At 39.4% G+C, this 22479-nt stretch overlaps 1 protein-coding gene across 14 annotated transcripts in view; it reads right to left on the bottom strand.

Moving 5' to 3' along the window:
* The window catches only part of LOC137174131 (collagen alpha-1(XXV) chain), a 149577-nt gene that overhangs the window by 8088 nt on the left and 119010 nt on the right, over positions 1-22479 (bottom strand). For 10 of the 14 annotated variants that reach the window (XR_010925290.1, XR_010925289.1, XM_067579223.1 and 7 more), the window contains 24 exons: positions 21985-22029; positions 21292-21318; positions 18454-18498; positions 13732-13764; positions 12329-12364; positions 10302-10346; positions 8801-8863; positions 7580-7648; positions 6751-6795; positions 6114-6158; positions 5694-5771; positions 5279-5302; positions 4379-4423; positions 4222-4266; positions 3948-4028; positions 3747-3809; positions 3531-3581; positions 2789-2815; positions 2256-2336; positions 1904-1939; positions 1320-1373; positions 1093-1146; positions 807-833; positions 105-158 (listed from right to left, as the gene is read on the bottom strand). Coding sequence is in view for 12 of the 14 variants with exons in the window: in XM_067579223.1 (XP_067435324.1) it covers positions 105-158; positions 807-833; positions 1093-1146; positions 1320-1373; positions 1904-1939; positions 2256-2336; positions 2789-2815; positions 3531-3581; positions 3747-3809; positions 3948-4028; positions 4222-4266; positions 4379-4423; positions 5279-5302; positions 5694-5771; positions 6114-6158; positions 6751-6795; positions 7580-7648; positions 8801-8863; positions 10302-10346; positions 12329-12364; positions 13732-13764; positions 18454-18498; positions 21292-21318; positions 21985-22029 (1173 nt within the window). In the remaining 2 variants the exon portion in view is untranslated. The remainder of the gene's footprint in view (positions 1-104; positions 159-806; positions 834-1092; positions 1147-1319; positions 1374-1903; positions 1940-2255; positions 2337-2788; positions 2816-3530; positions 3582-3746; positions 3810-3947; positions 4029-4221; positions 4267-4378; positions 4424-5278; positions 5303-5693; positions 5772-6113; positions 6159-6750; positions 6796-7579; positions 7649-8800; positions 8864-10301; positions 10347-12328; positions 12365-13731; positions 13765-18453; positions 18499-21291; positions 21319-21984; positions 22030-22479) is intronic. The other 4 variants (XM_067579224.1, XM_067579230.1, XM_067579227.1 and 1 more) reach the window with 4 other exon arrangements.

The following is a 22479-nucleotide window of genomic DNA, read 5'->3' as shown; positions in this document are numbered from 1 at the left end:
CTGTCAACCTCTATACCTCTAAACCTTATACCTGTCACTGTCCATTGACATCAGTCCTCTAATGTTAATGGGTTAATAAGCCATTGTAGCATATCTACATCTACCTTTTCTCCTCTTTCCCCAACGTCGCCTTTCTCTCCCCTTAAGCCTGGTAAACCCTGTAAAAGTACAACTCCACTTAATTTCTTTGGCTTAAATAAACTCAACTAAACTAAGCAAAGGCAACTCTGACACAGCTGAAGAAAACATATCAAGATCATACTATAAAAAAAAAAGTGATGCCGTAATTCTTTTTTTTTGTACTTTTAGAGACTTTTGTGCCACTTAAGCTGAGTCAGGTGGATTGTAGAAATGAAAATCATGTCAACTACAGCTACTGTATATTCACTGGTTATATCTAACTCTTGGAACATATTTGATGAACTTATGGGATCGAACTGTCTTACATCAAGTAATCTTTGAAATATATGTGAAAATGTGTGGAATGGGGTGTTAAATTACAAACAGCAAAAGTTGTGCATGTGGGTCAAGGATCTTTGTGTATAATGAGTGGAGCTGCAAACCTGGTGCTAATTAGGCACATGACTAATGATAGAAGAGCATGTTTACACACCTTAGGCTTAATGTCAAATCAGTTGATTGTAGACGGCTGGTTCTTTACACATTTTTTCTACATTTAAAAGCCTTATTTTGCCGAGCATCCCTATACTGGAACAATTTGCTGCACCGTCACATCACTTAAAAAATTCTAGTAGCTTTTTTTTCTCTTTGCCTTCAGACAAAATTGAGTAAATGAAGAGACTTACATCCAAGCCTGGTGTTCCAGCAGCTCCCTGCGAATAAAAAATATTAGCTGTATCAACATTATGCAATTGACTTTCACCAATCATACTTCTCTATTGTGGCAGAGATCATACCTACACCAATAAATGGGGGTAATGTCAGCAGATTCATAACTTTCTGCACATAATTACCCTCTCAAGCAGCAAGAGCTATTACAGGCAACATTTAAACAACAGCAAAGACGTGTTGCTGAAGGTTGTGATACTTAAATCTGCTAACACAATGTGATAATATCCTCATCAAACTCACAGGTAGTCCATAAGGTCCCCTTGGTCCTGGCTCTCCTGGTGCCCCTCTCTCACCCTAATACAAATGAATCAGTGTTGCAATCACAAAGAATCATACACAGTCACTTTAAAATGAGCCAGTTTTACAGTAGAAACACCTAAAACTAAAGATAACATGTACATGTATCCTAAGACAGATATAAAGCCAAACCCAGCAGATAGTTTGTTAAACAGAAAAGTCGATCTTACTCTGTCTCCCTTTGGCCCAGCTGGACCAGCTGGACCCGGAGGCCCGTCCATGCCCTGCAAAGAGTAGTGTCGTCATGGTGAGTTTACATCATCTGACCACCGCAGCTCTTTCAACATTATTTCCAAACAAATAGCAGATGGAAAGCAACAATCATGTGTAGCATCCACATTTGTACGATGTTCTCACCTGGTTGGACCTACAACCAGCACACAGAGCTGTTGCTAGTACACGTGCATTGGCCACAAAGGACATTTTACAACACTGCTGACACAGTTAATGTATGAGTGTGTGTTAATGCTGAGTTAATGCAACACGGGACAAACGAGAGCCTTGAAATGCCTGCTGTAACAGCTTTATGTATGGTCATTATCTGGTGAACTAAACTCAGTGTGGCTTAATTTGACTCCTGGCTAACATACTTACAATGTTGTCATAGCTTTCTTTTCAGTCACAATGAAATACAATACAATGGGGATGATGTCGCTGAAACATTTGAGGGAAAAGTGGACTTTATGGAGGGTGAGAAGGGGAGAAAAGTAGACAAAAGTTGGGTGGTGAAGCCTCTTGGTCACATGACACTCACCATAATTCCGGGCTTGCCGTCCAAGCCGGAGGCTCCCTGCGTGGTTATGGAGGTATGAGTGACATGAACAAGGCGGGATTAGTACCAGATGAACACAGTTATTAGGACAGGTTGATGGCAGGGTTTACAACAACTAAATTACACCATGTGTTACAGGGAGTTTGGCAGAGTAGTCAGACCAGGCAAATGAAAATGAAGACAGGAAATGGAGAAGGCACACACACACCCACACACAAACACACACTCTTGTGCACAACAAGGAATCTGACAGGGATAAAGTATAAAGGTGGAATTTCTATGGGTGACAGGGCTATGTAGTTGGAGATATCCCATAGTGCAAAGCTGAACTTACCGGGAGACCTAATGGTCCACGGTCCCCTTTGTGGCCTGGTTCCCCACGCATGCCCTTCACACCATGCAAACCAGGTTCCCCCTAGGTAAACAAGGGAACAAAGAAAGGTCATCCTCTTGCTATACAGTTAGTAACACAGTGTGTTGTCCTGCCTGTCCAAAAATACATCCTTCAATCAAGCAGTCAACCTCTTTGTGTCTTCAAAATCAAAGACTTCCCGAGTGGCTCTTTTACTTGGTTGTCTTATTACCTTAAATTTAGGGAACTTTATGTCTTGGCTGAACTTTATGAACAAACTTTTACATGTGTACATAACCACGATAAGTACACATGTATAATATTTTATAGGTAGATTTAAAATGTTTTATAAAACTACTTTAAAAATATATTTATATGCGATAACAACTATGTGTACCAAGCATTTATTAACTGTTTATACACCCAGATTTACAGGAGGTGTTGCAATTCTTTTAATGCTTAAATAAACATATATCCTTGTATGTGTTTGCAGCTTTCATTAGGGGTGAGCTTACCTTTGGTCCAGGGAATCCATGAGGTCCCTGAAAAACATCAAAAGATGGAAAAACATTAGTTGAAACCACAGTAAATGAACTGCTAGTGAAGCTGTGATGATGGGATGGGACAAGCAGAACAACTGCAGCACAGATGAAATTTACCACAGGCAAATATTGCCAAATCTTCAGCTCTGTTTTATTTATTCTTTGTTCATCAGTGACTCTGCCCAAGCACAACACTTCTGTGGAATTGCACAAAAGACAAAGTGGTATACTAGGCCACAAACATTCAGGTTGATGATGCTATCAGTCACTGACAGCACCAGTTTGTCGGCTGACTCCGACAGACTCCTAAATCACTGGGAACGGATATTTCACAGTGTCTCTGATTATTGTCTCTACTCCAATCACACATGAGTTTTGTATTTTAGTCTTTTAGAAGGTTGTGGTGTCTGAGAATACCGTGAGAAACTATCTTAGATTAGTACAGTGTAAAGCAAGGAATCTAATGGAGAGAAAGTAGTCTCAATACTGGTGACAAATACAGATTTCATGATCCACAAATAAAAACAAACGATATTTAAGGTTTGGTATATGATGGATCACCTGACACGTGGAGAGTTGAGACTCTTTTCACAGCCTCTATTTGCTAATATTTATGCTACTATGGTTTGTATATTTGTACTTTCATATTATGCAATTTGGTTTGGTACAGTATGTTGTCCACTGATTAGAGTAAGAACTTTTTAGAGAAACCCACCATAGGTCCTGGTGGACCATGGGGCCCTGGTGCCCCTGGAGTGCCGATGACCTGCAAATGCAACATATAAATATTTTATTAACAAATTATGATTCAAAAAGACATGTTTAATCATAGACAAGACAGACAGGACAAAATAATACAGTGATATACATCATCTATAATACAAATAAGTGAGAATACTAATAGCAAGTTATTATAAGTCGAGTCACTTACTGAAGGACCTTGAGGACCAGGTAGACCTGAATCTCCCTTATCCCCCTTTACTCCGTTGACACCCTAAGGGGCAAAGGCGTCATGAAATATATGTAGTTTCCATCAAATATGATGGCTGAGGAATTGTCATGATCAAAAACAAAGACATTTCTGAGGCAGTTATCCTGTAAAGTAGTTAGACTATGGTATGCAGAGACTTACAGGTAAACCAGGTAAACCAGTCGTTCCTTTTTCCCCTGAAGCTCCAGGCATTCCCATATCTCCCTTAGAGCCTTTGTAGCCCTGATAGAAAAAGGCAAAAATGAACACACAGAGAATTTAACTATTTTAACTTTTCACCAAGTGGATCTTTATGCAAATCTATTTTCTATATAGTAATAAACATCATGACATATTAAAGCTTAGGTCTCCTTTCCCTTTTTTAAACCAGTTCAAATGTAAGTAATCTATACATGAGAATACAATATCATCTCACTCTTTCTCCATCGAGTCCGGGCAGGCCGGGCATACCACGATCCCCCTGGGGGAGGAGAAAAAAAAGACACGTCAACATTTTTGCAAACACAGTATGAAATGCAGACGTTAATGAGATTCATATTGCATTTTGGGGGAAAAGAGTAGAAAATATTCACCTTTATACCCTCTGGTCCAATTGGCCCAGGAGGGCCAGGAGGACCCTGCACAGAGAGAGACACAGACGGAGATTTCATTATAATCAACATAGAATACACTTGCTGAAAAGCAACAGATGTGGGACATATTATTAATAATTACATTTAATCAACAACAGAACTGCCCATCACAATGAAATGATTTGCCAACAGCACAAAAAATATTAGCAATCAGTTACAAACTATGAACAAGATGCTGAACTGAGAACACATGCCAAAGCTGAAAACATGTTAGCTTGAACATATGAATAAATAATTATCATCATTAATCATTGACAGAGTCACATATTTTGATGTCAGGTTCTTTTTTCTGAGGGCTCAGAAATTAATTAATTTCATCCCATTTGAATCAATAATTTGGGGGGGAAATGGAAGACAAATGCTGCTTTATGGTTAGTAGCTTCAGAGAGAGTAAAACAAAGGGTGTAAAAAGTTAAAGAAAAATCCAAATGTTGATTTGGTAAACAAGGATGATTTCTCAAAGATTTTCTCACTTTAGTACTTGTGACGCTAAACATGCCAATTTCCTTCCATTCTTTTAGAAAATATTGACCAGGTTTTCTATTCTGTAATATGGTTCCACTATAGATTATTCGCATGATAAACTGATTTAACATATTAATTCAGGAATAAGCAACATTTAAGTTTAAGCATGTTTTTACTGACATTCAAGGAGACAACTAGCAACTTAGGCAGCCTGTAAGGTCGTCACACAGAAGCATAACATGTTGCTGGGTGAGGGAGCACAAATGCAACAGGGCAGCGCAAACTGGGGCTGGGATTTGGTTGGGCCCATGCTAGGACAAGGATGAATCACTTGTGGAGATGACACAACACACAGAACGCACAGAGCCTAATTACCGTTACTGTAATAGTGGTAATCTTCTGCAGTGGGCCAATAGAAGTGGAAATGGGGAGATTGCAGAGGTCACACAGGAAACAAAGCTTTGTGTAAGCATAATACTGTACAGATACATCCTCAAAATTAGTTCTACTAAAAGAATGGATATTAGCTTCTTTTTTTTAAATCATAAAATATAACATTAAATACTACAAAAAGCTGCTACTATGAGATACAAATGCTTAAATGCATATCTATTCCTTCATGAATGCTGGGAAGTTGCATATGTGCAGGTATGTTTGCAGTCTGACATATATTTTATGAAAAACTTTCCTGTTGTGACTGCCATTGCAAAATGCTTTACTGTATCATCTACTATTGACAAAATAGGATATTTTGAAGCAGCAAACAGTATAAGGTCATCCTTCGTCTGACCTGTAAAGCCTCCTGAATGTTTCCGTTGTAGTCGATGATTTCAGTGGCTCCTTGGTCTCCTTTCTGCCCAGGGGGGCCCTGCACACAGACATTCAGAAACACATTTTCATTCTGCATAACTGATTTATACATAACATAATAGAAACCGACATCAATTTGTGTGAGTAAAAAAATATTTTCATGCATGGGATCCTCAAAACACAAGTACCTGCTCTGGTTTGACTGCTGCCCTCTAGTGGTATTCAATGTGTGGTTTTATCAAAGACAGTCTATGGGTTATACTAATAGTAAGTAGTAGTAAATGTGTCAGCAGTGTATCATGTCAGGGAAAATTAAAGTTTTCAGTCAGATGCAAAATCATAGACTCATTAAGGAAGGGTAGAATAGAGGCATTTATCATCTTTTAATATAGATGCCTACCTTTGGACCGACAGATCCCAAATCTCCTTTATCTCCAGTCTCCCCCTGATGTGAGATGACAAAAAAATTCCGAGCTCAAAGAATTGTCAGCACTCCTATTACTACGTTCACATTCTGGGGGGGAAACATTGGTCCAAAATAATTCCACACTGTAAAAACTGTGGAACATGGACTAATTTTTGTGAATCATATATCACATCATGCCTCACTATAGTGCGGCATGTTCTAGTATTTTATATCACCACATAGTATGTAATAATATGTAACCATTTTTTTAAACTATTCTACTGAAGACAACTGTGTAATTGAAATGCAACTTTATTTTTGTTCAACTTTTTGCATATACAACAACACCAATAGCAATCATTGCCATATTATTAATACTGCTACTATGAATAATACCACAAAACCTCCATCAGCATTGAATTCCACTTGCAAATCTGCAGCTTTAATGGTTTGCATCTGTTTAAACAGTTTACATCATTTTATTTTCCGTAAAAAAGGCATAACTGATGTCAGATATTCCTACAAGTACATGACTTCAACACAACGGTAGTGACTAAAAAAATATAATCAACTGACCCTTGAACCAATAAGGATTCTCCAAATTTAAAGTAAACATGTCTGCCACGCTTACCTTTGACCCTTTAGGACCGGGTGTGCCAGCCTCTCCTTGTGAACCCTGTTATGAGTAAGAAAACACAGATGCCAAAAAGAGTCATGGTTTGAGGGTAAATATAAATAAAGAAAATCCAATACTTGACATATAAACATTAAATTATACAAACACTCTTTATGGATTCAGTCCAAATTCTTCATGAAAAATGTAATGTATGTCAAATCCATATTTTACACCAGAAATATCATCAACCTCTCTTACTCCTCCCAAGAGAGCCATGCAGTCAACTTCACTAAAATAACCCGCTTTTAATATGCCATAACTGCCAAGCAATGAGAGAGTGTTTATTTGAACTTTGTCACTGACAAAGGAGGGGTTTCACTTTTGGGGTTTCTAATAGGATGTGAAACAGATCTGTGTGTCGTCTAAGTTTAGACTGGAGCTTAAGCTACCTGCTGGGTCAGTGCCAGACATAAACAATGGTAAACTCGTTTATATTTGGTTTACTTTGCACGGACTCCAGGGAAAGCCTTGAACTTATTACGAGCTATAATGGTTTAGCCAGCTCTCTTTGTTAATATAACTGAATATTTGATGAATTGAATGTACCCTCGCTTTGGGAATGCATTCTACTTGATCTCATCCGAAACTCTGGGAACTTTCTCATGTGCGCTTACATCAGGGAGGCTCTAGATGGCAGCAAGAATCAATGTGCCACATAGGCGAAGGGCCATATCTGAACAAGTATGAAGCTCTGAAGCACATACTGCTGAAGGATACAGTTTTATATTTTCTTAATTCATGCCATTTGTGTATGCACGCAAGCATGTGCACTTGCATTCCTGACCTTTGGTCCAACGGGTCCAATTTCACCTCGTTCACCCTTTCCTTGTGGCCCATGGTCGCCTCTCTCACCCTGCACAGACAGAAAAAAAACAGTTCAACGAAAAAGGTAAGTTATCACTGTTCTCCTGCAATCTGTAATTAATAAGTGTTTGCTTCCAATCCGGGGTCAGTGTCTTTTTATTGTCGACAAAAGAGCTGCGATGTATTTTCTGAACATTCAATTTCCTCAATGTTATGCAGTATTGACAAGACTGAGAAATCTTGTGTAATAGTTCTCCGCCCTTCCTGCGCAGACAAATTCTTACAAGTTTGCTTACTCAAGAGATTTACATGTTGGATGGTGGATATTTATGCTAAGCACAATCTGCTTCGTGTTAGATTATGACCCTTGACAAAGTTAAATGTTATTTTCTAAAAAACAAAAAACAAAACATACATCTGCATCAAGCCCTCTTTGTCTTTTAAGATGAATATTTTAGGGAAAATGCAGTGTATAGTTGGATAGTTATGTGCATTTTCTCTCAATGTGAAGTGAATTAAGAGAGCCAACAGAGGGAGGTGTGGTATAATTCGGAGCTCATACTCTTAATTACTCACTGCTGATACTCGAAACCAAGTGAGACACAACCATTATTCAGCAGTGTTGAGACAGTACAGCTTTGTGTTCCTCTTCAAATAACAGCTAATCATAACTTGTAGCCGCTAGTTTGAAAAATGTCACAAACACGAGGAAAAACCATCAGATCAAATATTTGCTGCGATGCTCCTTTCTAGCTGACATTTGATTAAGCAACAGAAATATGTCAGAGCACAATGCAAGACTGATATATTATCAATGCACTGCAAACAGCCTGTTGTAAAAGGACAATGTGAACATTAATTCTAGTGTGTGTGGATTATCACCGCCGGCTTCTCAGTGTGATAATGTCACGACACAAAGGGAGCGGTGAGGATTAGCTCATTCTGACCACTTCCAAGTGACATTTTGAATTAACAGAGGCTTAATCACCTTGGTAAAGTGTAATAATAATGGCTAATGAGACTAGGAATCAGGATTTTCAATAATGATCACACAGACAGGATGTGATAAAAATCTGTGGAAGCTGTTGCATGTTATTGTCATTGATTTGAATTATCTGCTATGCGGCTGTCAGTAGAAAATACTTCTCACACAGTAATAAACAAGATTACTGTAGTTCACTTTGTGGAAAGCTGAAGTCACCTTAGTTCCTGGGAGTCCTGGGAGCCCTGGCTCTCCCTGGGGACCAAGGAATCCAGGCTCACCCTAAAAAAGAAAAAAAAAAAATCAGCACATATTACTGTTTTCCACGGGGTATTTTTTGGTGTAGAACTACCTCCACTCGGTCCTAATGAGCGCTAAACACATACACAAGATGCATGGCCAAACATATTCAAAACGACAGGCATGCACTTACTGCTCCTTTCACATGCACACAAACGCACGCACACACTCAGAGACACATGCACAAATCACACACACCGACGCAAATCATCAGTGGCTTGTTAATTTATCCCCTCGTTTCACATACATTCCTGAGCCTTTACAGATATAATGACTGACCTTGTTAGAAACTCATCAGGGCACAGAAGTGCTCTGCTTATGTGTGCAAAAAATAGCTTCTTTGCCACTTATGAAGAAGCTTAAACATTTCTGTATTTGCACACAGGTTATGAGGAGTGGGCTTACAGTATGAGGTATGATGCTTCGTTTTATTACATTTGATTGTGAAATAACTTAATTGCAATTTATTAGTAAACCATCTGCAGCCAGAGGACCCACCTCCAGCACTTGAGGAGAGGTCTTTGGAAAGGCAGTGGACACTTGCCTTTTACACCTTTTACACTTACAGCTGGATAAACGGCGAAGAATGCAGAGCAGAACAAAGTGCAAGCGGAGCTCAGAACCCGTGAGTGCTACGTTAGCAAAATATTGTTAGAATCCATCAAGCATTCAGGCCTCCTAAGTAAAAACAGGAGTGTATAAAATAGAGAATGAATGGGCTTTTACAAAGCCAGCACATTACAAGCATACACAAAGAGGAAAAATAAAACCAAAACAGCAACAAGCACCATCTCATCATGCCCATTTGAGCATTCCTTGCATTCACATGTTATGTTTCAAGCTGATGATCCTAGATGGCGGTGCATTATTATGTGCCTTTTGTTTCTTTTACTGTGATACAGTAAAAGAAATAAAAAATGTAGTTTGGGAAATTCTAAGAGTTAAAGTAAAAAATAGAACTTCCTGTTCTTAACAAGCAGTAGTTTTAAAACATGTTGCACCTTCCAGGAAGCCAACTGAAGTTTTTGCCAGGGATGCAGTGTTCCAATCATTAATTCATAGACCTCTACGTTACCCACAAACCTTAATGAGATCCTTTTCTGTCTGACTTCTGGCATGTTCAGATCAAAAACATTGACTATTTGGCCCTGTAAGTTTGCCTGAGCTCCTGACTTTTCTCTGCACTGAATGCACAGGTATGTCTTTGCCTCCGACACTCCAGCAGATGGAAGCTTGCGGTTGAGGTAAAAAATCCCACACAGCAGGAAAAGCAAGATTATGAGACTTTAATTTGTCAAACATGAGGCATGACGATAGGTAAGCTGAGTCTTGCTCTGAAATCTGCTCTCGACGGGCTGAAGCGGGTGGACATGGACAACACCAGGGGAATGATTGGGGATAAAAACAGCGAAGCATTTACCTTTATCCCTGGGAGTCCAGGCAGCCCTGGAAGTCCTGGCTCTCCCTACACAGGAAGAGTGTGACATGTTACAGCCAAGCCAAGCTAAGCTGAGTCAAGCCTCGTTGGTAGGCTCTTTGGGGTTCTATTAGCTCTACATTTTATTTTCTATTTGTGTTTTCTCTGGCTATCAACCTGCTGTAATTCTGAAAAGTGGCCTGCTGTCCGTAAGTGTGTGTAGACTGTCATGTGCTTGTGGTAAGCACTAGCAGAAGGTACTGCACATGCACTTTCATACCAACTCATGCAGCCATGGCTTGACAGTGTGATTAGTGCTTGTTATAACACTCAACCCTTCGCAAAGTGCAATGGAGTTTTGTTTTTATGATTTTATTGGTTTGGGCAGGTGTGAAAAGTTCTGGTTTCTGGAAGGAAAAACTGTCAGATACTTTGGATTAAAGTTGCAAAAGCTGTTTGAGAGAGCTGCCGTGGCCTCAAGGTCGTTAGAGTTTGGCAGTGCAAGACGTCAAGAGTTGGCCTGTTTCTCCGTTACCAAGGTCGGGTCATTGTCAAGTTGACAACTCCAGACTCCCATTACATGCAAGTTTGAGTAACGCGCAGTCATTTGATTCAACTGTGGAAAAATCAGAGGTCAGGTCCCTTGCGAGGCCTCTGCAAGACTTTAAAAACAAAATTTCTGACTCTGGATAATTTAACGCTCTATTAAGACCATTGTATTTATGGCATATGAAAAGACATGATTAGCGCCACACGAGAATGATCAACTATAATAGCACTCAGGGGATCAGAGAGGGCTGTAAATATCCATTGTGGTTAATGAAAGCATTGTAAAACTAATGAATAAAAGTCTTTCTTGTGGACTACTTCTTCACCAACACTTATTGAATGCCATCCAATGGTAATATTTAATGGGGGACAACGTCTCAATCATGATGGCTGTTAATGATGAGGAATACAAGTTGTAAGTGTGTCAGCACAAGCAGAATGGCTGTAAAATGACAGATAAGATAAAGCAGTCAAAAAAATTAGTCGGGTCACAAGTGTTTTCTTTGCAGCACAGCAGTAAAAAGACATTTGCTAAAAGCTCTTCTGTCTGTCTGGGAACAGTTTGTCCAAACAGAGGAAAGAGAGGGGAAATTAATGGGGTGCAGCATTTGGGATTAAAAAGTGTAATTAGATGGTGCACTGGTGCAATCTCAGCAGCAGTCTGGTCAGGGGACAAGTAATGGCTTTCATTTTGCAAGAAAATAGCTCCTTATCTGCTGCATGCTTGTTTTATTCTCCTTAGTGACTGTTTCTTTTGCATATTCATTTTATTTCATACTGTGTGTTGGCTGATAAAGTGTGTACTGGAATACAAACTGGTTGATAGGTCATACTAACAAACCAAACACAATGTGCAATTAGGCTGTTGCTAACCACATAATGCAATGACCTGGTGGTTTAAGGCTGTGAATGCAGGTTGCAATAAAACTAAGCAAAAACATTCAAAGGATTTAGTATGTCCAGAGGTGTTAGTATGATACCTGGGAGCTTACCCTGTCTGGCTCAAAAAAAGTGTCAAGCCAAAGAAAATGTAAAATGAGTCGATGCTCCGTAGTTCAAGTTTAAGTGTCAGGTTCAGCGTGGGGAGCCTCCCATGGACATGAGCCCTCATTACACTTTAAACAGTGAGATTCAACTGAGATTGGAATGCTCTTGTCAAAACTTGAACTTGAACTATTTCATCTTGCACAACAGACTGGAGCTTCACCTTTTACATCAAAATTTGTATGTGTCAAATGGCACAGAGGCAACACTGTATTCATAGAAACTGAAGAAATATGTTCAGACAGCTACTGTATGTCCAGCATTTTCTGCTGCTGCATTAGAGGGATATTTTATTCCCATATTCACTTATCAATACAGAAACCACCATACAGTTATCAAACTATAGCCAGTCATAAGACACTGAATTTGTCTATATGTTTGCTAATACTATCTATCTAATATAGTTAGAGCCATGGGTAGCAAAGAGCAAATATTACCTTGTGTCCACTTCGTCCAGGTTCTCCAGGTTCACCCTGCAATACATGCAAAGAGGTTTCTTTTCAACCGCTTCATTTCTGGATTGGACTGCACCAGCTAAATCCATAATAAGTTTGTGCGTTAAGTCTTTACTAAATTCTTAGGAACTACTAGCTAGTTTCACTAGTGATTTACTGAATCAGGTTGCACCATTAAAATGTGAGAAGAGACTTAGTAAAGACTTTAGTAAGTTTCCACTTCGTAAGTTTGAATTTACAAACAGTTCCTCGGACTTGCCAAGTTTTGACTTCAGCTTGGAGAGAGATTTGTTTCGGGGGGGAGGGGCTAATTATATTTGTTCATAATAAAATGAACATTATTCGACCTCTCTCTGGCCTTATGAACCAACACCTTTTTCATAAGACTTTTTCTTTTTGCTAATTTGTGTTTATTGGGTAGCATTTTTGATATACACGCCAGATCTATGATCTATGCTCCTCACCATGGGCACCTCGTTATGTTTTAAAATATGGGAGCAAACTTGGAAAGAAACACAATTGGCAGGTGGGTCTGGGGGTCCTCCCCAGGAAAAAAATTGTAATTTCAAACAAATTTCCAGCATTTCTACACCACCTAACCTCTTGGATTAAGTCAAAAACAGCCACCTGCACTAGTCTAAATTAGTTAGATTGAGGATGCTATGAAAACCAAGAATGCATCAAGAACAGTACATAATTGGGTGGATCAGGACAGGAAATGATTAGCAGAAAAATGGCCATTTCATATTTGAAATTATATTTATAAAAACATAATGTAGCCTAAAATGGTAGTAGGTTGCAGGTTACTAGGCCATCTTCAAGGTCAAACAAGGGAAAACAATTTATATGAATGAAATAGCCTTGCAACACATCACAATATGATTTGGATAATTAAACCTGGTTCAACAATGTTAAACCTGAGAGTTGCTATTCTTGATACTCGCAAGGCCATCTTCAAAGTCTAATGATTGCAACAAAGTACAAACAATTTGGATGAATGAAATAGCTTTACAATTAACTAAAAACCTATTATCAGGAATACCGAGCGTTCCTGTAACCATAGTAACTGACTCTCACTCCTGCCTGCATGTGCACGGTGCAAGAGGAGAGGGAGAAGAGCTGCTGACTGAGATTACTCTGAGCAGCATGCATGGGAATGATAGATTTGTGTATATTTCTCGCTGAATAACTCGCTGCGCAGTGCTGCTCTGTCTTGTCTGTCCGTGTGCTGTCAGTGTCCTTTTTCCGTGATGCAACATTATCAGTTATGAATTTGTTTTTCACCGTGTGAGAAAATGTGTGAAAAGTGTCAGTTCCATGAGAGTTGGCAGCCCTGGTTCCTGATGATAATAAAGATACAGAAATTAAAAACCTTCAGTTCTCACCTTGATGCCTGCTGCAGAAGAGCCTGCATCTCCCTAAGAGAAAAGGCAAAAAAAAAAAAATGAAAAAGGTGCCACAAAGAAAACAATCCAACAATGACAAAGGTTATTACAGCCCACAATGGTGCTTTCTTTAAGGTCACATGAGAAACCAATCATTACTGTGTAATTAAAGTTACAACAAAAAATGAAAGAAGTCCATTTTTATTGAACAATGCAGAACATAATGTTAGGGTTGCTGCATTTACTGAGTTGTTTGGACAAAAACTGGGTGGAAATCCAATTAGAAAGAGGATTGTCTGCTATTCTAGGCAGTGTTCAGAATGAATGTACCTTTTCACAAAAGTTTGAGACAGCATTTTTATAACTACAGTACTGGGAATTATTTCATTGTTTTTACACTGTCAGAGCGCAGCTGCATACTGGTGATGACATGGGTGAAATCTAACACTATATAGGAAGAAATCCAACAGTATAGGAGGTAAGGAGCTTGCTAGATATACTGTACTAACGGCAACCATTTAAACCTTTTTTTGTTGCATCTCTTAAGGTAGTGTATTGAACTAAAAGGAGACAGAGCTACTTATATCACATTTTTCCAGCGAAGTCATCCAGACGTCCAGAACCCAGGCCTTTCCTATGCACTGCATTACTACTGCAGTGTACAGTAAAAACAGACATAAAACAAGGGGCCAGTAAGCGTAATTATGGGCGGTTGATGGGAAAAGGGAGTGGGAAGAAGGAGACTGGGTCTTTAGCTCTGGTGTGGACTCTGTGGTTTCACTACACATACGCCTCGCGCTCAGAAGTTGCTGAAGGAATGCCTCTTGCCCTCAGCTTTTTATGGGAGTCATTATGATGCATAGCACACAAGGCATGTTTAATTGCGGCATTTTTTTTTTGCAGACAATAAAATGTGTTACTGTTTACAGCTGGGCTTTGTTGCATACTCAAGGGTGCCTCTATCCCCTATCTTAAAACTTATCATTCCAATTTTTTTATAGACGTTTTCACAAGTTTTTACAGATTTCATTACGGGTTCAGAAGATCTGAGAGGATGGAGTTTTACAGTTAAATACAAAAACAGCCTCCTCATATTACGATATAGAAGATGAATGAAAGCCTTTTACATGATTGAACATCATGAAATAAAAATGTTTTGGGCAAATACGTGAGAAACAACACGGATGTTATGTTGTGGTTGACCTAAGAATTACAATAAAACAGGAAACTTTATACTAAACCCCATATTCTGGCTTCTTTGTGTCTTGATTGAATAATTGTTTCAACAAAACAAACATCAAAGTCAGCGCTGGTTTACACCTGTTGCTTTCTGGCAGGGATTGATGTGCAAGAATGCCTCACATCTGCATTTAATTCTTACATCTGATACAAAAAAGAAACTACAAAAAGTGTCACCTTGTTAAACTCATAATCAACCTATTGACTCAATGCAAGCACTGTTAACTTTTGTTCAAATGATTAACCCAAGCAGCATTATACAATAAAGAGCTAATGTTGTAGAAAATACAAATTTACTGCATGGTGTGCACACTTCTAACCTAAAAGCCACTGTGACCTTTGTGAAATCAGAGGTTGCCTTAAAAGCAATTAACGCTACTGCTGAAGTGCTAAACCCCAGTGACATTTTCTGTCATGACAGACCTAACACAAGTGACACTAAGCTTAAGAACCAAGTGAGAGTTCTCACTAGTTAAATCTATTCCAAATGAAGTACTATGAGATGGAAAAAGCGGGGGAGGTGGGAGGTGAGTTGAGGTGTGGCACAGAGTGCTGAAATGTCCCAATTGGGCCAATTACCGTGCTGAGGCTACAGCCTGTGATTAAACCACAAAGCAGAGCAGGATGGAGAGCTGTCACCACAGCTCCACTTCATTATGTGCACCCAGAGCTGTCGCTGCATATTGGCATTTAAAGATAATAGCATGAAGATCTTATAATGTATGCTTGGTAAATCGGGCCATTTTCCAGCTGTTTGCCTGGTGAGAGCGCCTGAGATAGAGAGAATTAATCTGCGAGCGATGAAGCCGAAGCAGAGTTGTGAAAAATCGAACCATTAAATGCCGCCAAAGCCTTCAAAACATGACTGTTACTCAACATTATGATCATTAGCAAAGATGACCAAATTCAGTGGCCTCGGCTGAATTTCAACCTCAGTCACTGAGTTGGGATGTATGTGAGGCAACACAGATTATGATTGGGCTCCCTGGGCAGAGTGACACTGCCAACAGCTGAAACGCGGCCAGTTCACAAGAGCTTGGACCGGATCTTGGGACTCAAAAATTATACCAACCACTGTGCCACACTGGCACCAGAGCCAAATGCTCACAGCCTGGAAGTTCCCAAAAACTAATTCAAGAGTTTACTTAGATTTATTTTTCTGAAGGAATTTTCCTATCTCTTTTCAACAAGAAGAGTCACAGTTAATTTCACACCTTGTTAAATACATTAGAAGTAAATGGTTTAGAGCTAAAGCTTTAAACTGTGCTAATTTGTGTTTTTAGTGAGTCCAGAGATGGACACACAGAGACAGCTGGAAACATTACTCTTTTGATTTTATGATGGCTTATGAAAGCAACACAGCTGGTAATATGTTACATAAATGTGTTGTATATTATAAATCCACAAAACTTCCGGTTAATTAACTTTTTTCATGTTCCAGAGTGCAACAGATTGTGTGTTTAGGAAAAAAGAGACATTTACATTTGTGCATTTAAACTTGTGTCAAAAAACGAGCATGCATGTATATCTGTCCTGTCATTTAGTCTCTTTCACACTCTGCAGATCCCCTGACGTCAAAACAATCTCCCTTTGTATCAAGCAAAGTCCGGTCCAACTGCTTGCTCTGCCATTCCTCTGTCCCTCGTGTGCTCCCTGAGGTCTCCCTGCTCACCAAACTGAAGCTTTCACTGCCTCACCTCTCACCCCGTGTTACCACATTTTCCCCCGTAGTGCGTGCTGTGTTTTGTTAACTTTGGCATCCTCAGCATGGAAGACTACAAGATGCCCTCCCCCTCATCTGTCCTCTATGCTCTGGTTTCCCCTTCTACCCAGCGAAGCAAAATATCAGAGAAGAGGCAACTGATTAGACACAAAAACTCTGTTGTCCACATGATGACAGGAGAATAACAAGCTGATTTCTCTTCTAATAGTCTATACATGCATGTGTTTGAACGCGTATGGGGCATTTTCTTCACATGCACTGAAAAATCAATCATTCCTTTGGGTGTCTGACATATGTTAAACTCCTCTGGATGCCAAATCTAGTTATACCTTGATTGAAAAGCAATTATTCCTGCCATATGTTCAAAAAGTCACTTTTAGATCTTTTCACTGAAAATGAGGTAATCCTATCCATACTAATGAAAAAATCCTCTCTGTTCCCAGCTCTTTACAGCACCTTCTGTATGTTTTTACTGCAAAATAAATGAGTACGCTCTTGAAGAACGAATGGCAGGTGACTGGCTACAGAAGTCTGAATTCTCATGACACTCAATTCCATTTTTTCCTTTTTTTTTTCTTACTCCTGCAGCGAAAATCCATCATTTTTTTTTCACTTTCACTGCACTAAGGTAGACCAGATCAAAGCAATGCTTGAGCTGCAAAGTTTTATCGCCCTCCACTTTCCTTTTTGTTCACTCATTTTCCACAGATGATATCCTGCATCTGTTTCCCTCGAATTGTGTCTTTCTTGGCAGCCGTGTTCGGCAGTCTTTTAAAAAAAACCAGATTACCCATAAAGTGAGAAGTTATCAAAGTTGCTCACCGCCGAACAGCAATAAATTGGCAGTGACATTTTGAGTACACTGCTTCTACTGCGCTGCTGGTCTATCAGTTATGTTTTGTTTTTATACCAAACTCAGTATTTCTAGCAAAAAGAAGCATCCGGTGGGTAAAAAAAACAGTATTTTGTGTCTGTTCTCAGCAATTGTGTTACTATTTGTTGGCAACTTTGAGAAGAATCTTTATCTTTTCCCAGAAGCGTGAGCCATTTTTGTACAGGCCTATTTGAAGCTGAATCAACATTTTCAAAGAAGCGTTTATTCCAATCCATAATTGTTTTCTGAAATGCAAGGCTCCAATTTTGTCACAAGGTCGACCAATACAAATAAGGCTGTGACCTATTTTCACTCCCAACTCGTAGTTTCATAAATGCTGCTTTGACAAAATAATAACAGCAAAGGCGGCGTGACAACTTCTGGATAGGATGCATCATCTGCCTCTGGACATGATGTCAGTGTACTAATACAAAACAAAGAAACGTTTCCCGAAAACAAAAGCTTTTGGACAGAAACATGAATCTATTACTTCACAGAGCAATCTGTCCAGCAGAGCTCTACTCTGCATTTTAGTTAGAAATGGATCCAAACTTGACAAGCTGTCTTGATGATAAATGGTACCAAATTAATGCAAGAGCCATCCAACCAGAAAATGTAACGTCAGCGAGGCACAGCAATTAAGTCCACATTAAGCACAAAGGATGCACCAAGTGCCAGGGTGATTGCTGTTGTGTAGCTTTGACTACAGCTGATGGCACTTGACCTCAGCTACTTCTGCTGCCGCTCTCCACAGATCTCCACTCAGATGGCTAACATTAACTTTTGTTTTAATGCTTCCCGGCCACAGTCAGACTCTCTGCTGTTCCTCTGAGCTGGATCCAACACATAAACACAGAGAGTGAAAGGTAGAGTGGAATTTACATACCTTCTCCCCCATATCACCTTTCGGCCCTTCTTCACCCATATCGCCCTGTGATGAAAAAAATCACACAAAGAGAATCATATTCAGTCTTTTGGTCACAAGAATGTATCAGTTCTGAGAATCTAAACTCTAAAGAAAAAGAGCTTAAACAGGATTTTCAGATTTCTCAAACAGGCATAACACACAGTAGACATTTGCCAAATGTTCTGCTTTTTCTCTGACCGCCTTGTAAAACAGTATAATAGATGTTTGAAGAAAAAGCCAAGAACATCGTAGCAAAGATGAAGTAACATTACTGTACATGTTAAATTCACATTAGTCACTAACTGAGTCATCACACATGGTTCAAATATGACTGACGTCAGGTGACGTAACACACCCTGTGGGGTACAGGGCTTTTTTCTTATCTTTATTCAAGAGTGTGGTCTTTCAATTGTGGAGCATGATTTATTGATTTCATGTTCAGATTTTGTAATTCTTTCCCTCATACCCTGTCCTCACACTCAAACAGCCCCCGCTTGTGCTTAGATTTGTTCTGCTCCTGCTCAAACTGTGCGCTTACACTCATGTATTGTTGCTTGCACAGATTCCCTGTTCCAGCTTCTGCCCTTTTTCTCACATTCAGACTGCTTCTGTGTGTTAATGAAACAACTACTCTCAGATTTCTGCTCTCGGATTTTTTGTGCAACAACCCTGTCAAAATCCCCCCAACCAATAGAAGGCCAGGTGTGGTTTTGACCAATGAAATGATCTCTGCCTCCTTTCGGCGCGTTTGCTTTGCTTTTTACAGCGTCCCGTACGTGCGGTTACTCTTTAACCGGGTTCATCCACTCCCGCCCTCCAGGCCATTATTAAATGTACTTCGCTTGCTTTCTTTCTTACTTAACTTTTGGAATAAAAAGACAGTTAATATATATACCAGCACCTGTACTTTTTACTATAAAAGCTACATGCAAAAGTAGCCATAAAGCACATGCCTGAGTGCAAGGAGAAAGGCTGAAGCTGGAGTAGGAAATCTGAGTGCAAGCATAAAGTTTGAGAAGAAGCAGAGCAAATCTAAGCACAAGCAGGGACTATTTGAGTGTGAGGGCAGGGGTTTGAGAGAAAGAATTACAAAATCTGAACGTGAAATCAATAACTCATGCTCTCAAATTGAAAGACCACATTCTTGAATAAAGATTGGGAAAAAGCTCTATAGTGGGGCATTGTGGAGGTCCTAAACCCCTGGCATTGACAACTGTCACTTCTAAAATCATGACTTGCCATTCAATCAGTATGAAAAAGACTGCTGCTTTTGACAGAATATGTATCACTGCACTGCTGATAAATCAAATTGATTTTATACTGAGAACATGATAGCCTTGTATGTTCTTAATTTGAAGGTGAAAAGCAAATCCAATGATTTTTTTTTAAAAAGAGTGGTGTCCTTGCTCTTTAGTTAGGTAACAAAGTCCAAAACAGTAGTTAACAGATCTGGCTCCTTTCAAACTAAAGTCTCATAGTAGCTACTTTGGAGTGAAGTCATTAAGATTAAATTAAAGTTGTGTTGTTTTTGTCAGGGACCTGATCATTTCACATTTGAGAAATCCAGATGATTTTATATGAAGAGAATGATAGCCTTATAGGTTGCGAATCATAAAGTTTATAGCACTTCGCAGGATTATAACAGTTGTTGGGCTTGACATCAAGTCTTCATCAATTTAGATGCCTTTCTTTTATTTGTTATTAGAAGCTAGCATTACTACCAGCAGTCAGGATTAAAAAAAAACACATTTGTTTTCTAACTTAAGAGCAATGAGGCTAACTAATAAAGTCAAAAACAGCACTTTATGTAACAGATCTGGCTCCTTTTAAAATGAAAACTCGTAGTACTTTAGAGCAGTGATTCCAAACCTGAGGGCTGTGGCCCTCTAAGGGGTTGCAGGATAAATCTGAGGGGTCTTATGATGATTAACAAGATTGTAAATAAGAAAATAAACACTGCTACACAAACTGTTTATTTTGTTCAATCTGTGCTTTGCATTGCTTTAGCATTTGCTGGCTAAAAAAGGTTGGGAAACTCTGCCTTAAAGTCAAAATTATAGAACAAAAGCAGAGTGGATAAGCTGAGAGACAAGACAGCTTCACACCGACTTTGACTGTGGAAATCAATCTACCTTGTCAGACCATTTTAGTTATATTTACAACTCTCTGTGGGGAGCTAACCTCACATCAATCTCCACTAGATGCAGTTTCTATAACTGTATATTGAACCATTATTTTCAGCCTGCTAACTCTCCACAGGACACCCATAGCGCGATCTGCGGTGGTTGCTAGGAGATTGTGACCGCACAGCCTCATTATCACAGTGAATCAGGTGTGTTAATGATGGGGAATAAATCTCTGATTTGATGAAAACTTGGAACAACAACTGTGAACAACTGCCTGAAGCCCAGTTCTGTGGTCGATGAGGCATACTGAGTCATCACCTCCCTCCCCAGGCTGCCTCGCTCCCAGCACTGTCAGCGTTCACACCTCCCAGCAAGTAAGGGCACCATCGGAATTAGAGGAAGGACAGAATAAGGCTGCTTTTCTTCACAGAGGCTATTGTGTGGGTTCAAGTTTTCTGGTCTCCTCCAAGGCTCGAGTTGGAGAAATTGGGTTCAGTTTTGTGACTCACTGAATCACTGACTCACTGATGGCCAAATCTCAGAGGGGAGCACCACTGAAAAAAACAAGCTGGAGCTGTGAGAAGTAAAGTGCATAGCTGCTGTCATTTTATAATGACGGCTGTTCCAACACATGGCTGGGTCTCAGGCTGATGTGAGCAATAATGTTTGGGGATCTGAATTAGCACTTTACCTTTTCACCTCGCTCTCCCATTTCACCCTGTTGGGAAAGAAAGCAGAACATTAAAGACAGAAAAACCTCAGAGGGAGTTGGGTTCAGTTGGGGAATTATTGCAGCCACTAAGCTTTAGATGGTATCTGAGGTTAAATTCATGTTAGATTATGGAAATTCTCTCATGTTATGGCTGCTTTTTCCCCAGACAGACCCTCAAGTGTCAGCTTTTTGAGGTATTTTACAACTTGCACAGTCATTACAAAATGTGTCAATATTAACAGGTAATAATGCCAATTCTAATCATAGTTTTCCACAGTTACACTGTAAAGTTAGTTAATGAAAACTCGTGTGTATATGCTACCATCACATTTAATTAAACACATGGATGACTGCGTTGAGGGTGACATGTGCTTATTAATATTTTGGCATATGCAGAACATATTTTTTCTTGTGAAAGCAATTACCCAAAGAACATAAATTAATTGATATTGGTTCTTTTTCCAAAAATCAATGCAAAAAATGTATTTAAAAAATAATGAAATGAAAAATGGTCCCAAAAGGTCAAAAAGTATGATGAAAAAAATGGCAAAAGTTGCCTTAAATTTGAAAACGAAGAGAAGAATTATAAATGACTTGACGAAATAAAAAATAAAAATATGGACACCATGAATTTGTAAGAATAAGAGCACACAGAATATGTGTGCACCAGACCTTGGCTCCAGGGACACCGTCCAATCCTGGGATGCCAACATCCCCCTATGGACAGCATAACATACACACAGTGGCTGCACTCAGTGGGCTGTTTCAGCAATGTGAACTAAAGGTCAGGAGATTAAAAAAAACTTTTTTTCCCCAGTTTATAGATAACCTTTAACCTTAACGGAGGTTAAGTTTGTGTCGCGCAGGTGTTATGCATTTGCAGGATGGCTGATAACAGAGCGGTAGATAGGATAGATAGTGTATTTTACTATACTGCAAGGAATGGGCTTGAAATGATTCTGCACATGTTAATGTAATGTCAAATATAAAATTCCAAAAAGTTTAACAGTGTAAAATGTTGAAACCGCAAACTAAGTCTGAAAGAAGAGAGGATAAACAAGCTGATTAAAAGTTTAATTATCTCTGGTTTGGTTCTTTACATGAGTAAAGGAAGAGAGCCAAGTCCATCTGATGAATGCCAGCATCCCTTCTCTCTGCGGCTCTAAC

Source organism: Thunnus thynnus, chromosome 22 (assembly GCF_963924715.1).
Source record: "Thunnus thynnus chromosome 22, fThuThy2.1, whole genome shotgun sequence".
Lineage (NCBI taxonomy): Eukaryota > Metazoa > Chordata > Actinopteri > Scombriformes > Scombridae > Thunnus > Thunnus thynnus.
The sequence above is the reverse complement of the archived record's forward strand: the minus strand, read 5'-3'. Positions and strand labels throughout refer to the sequence as shown.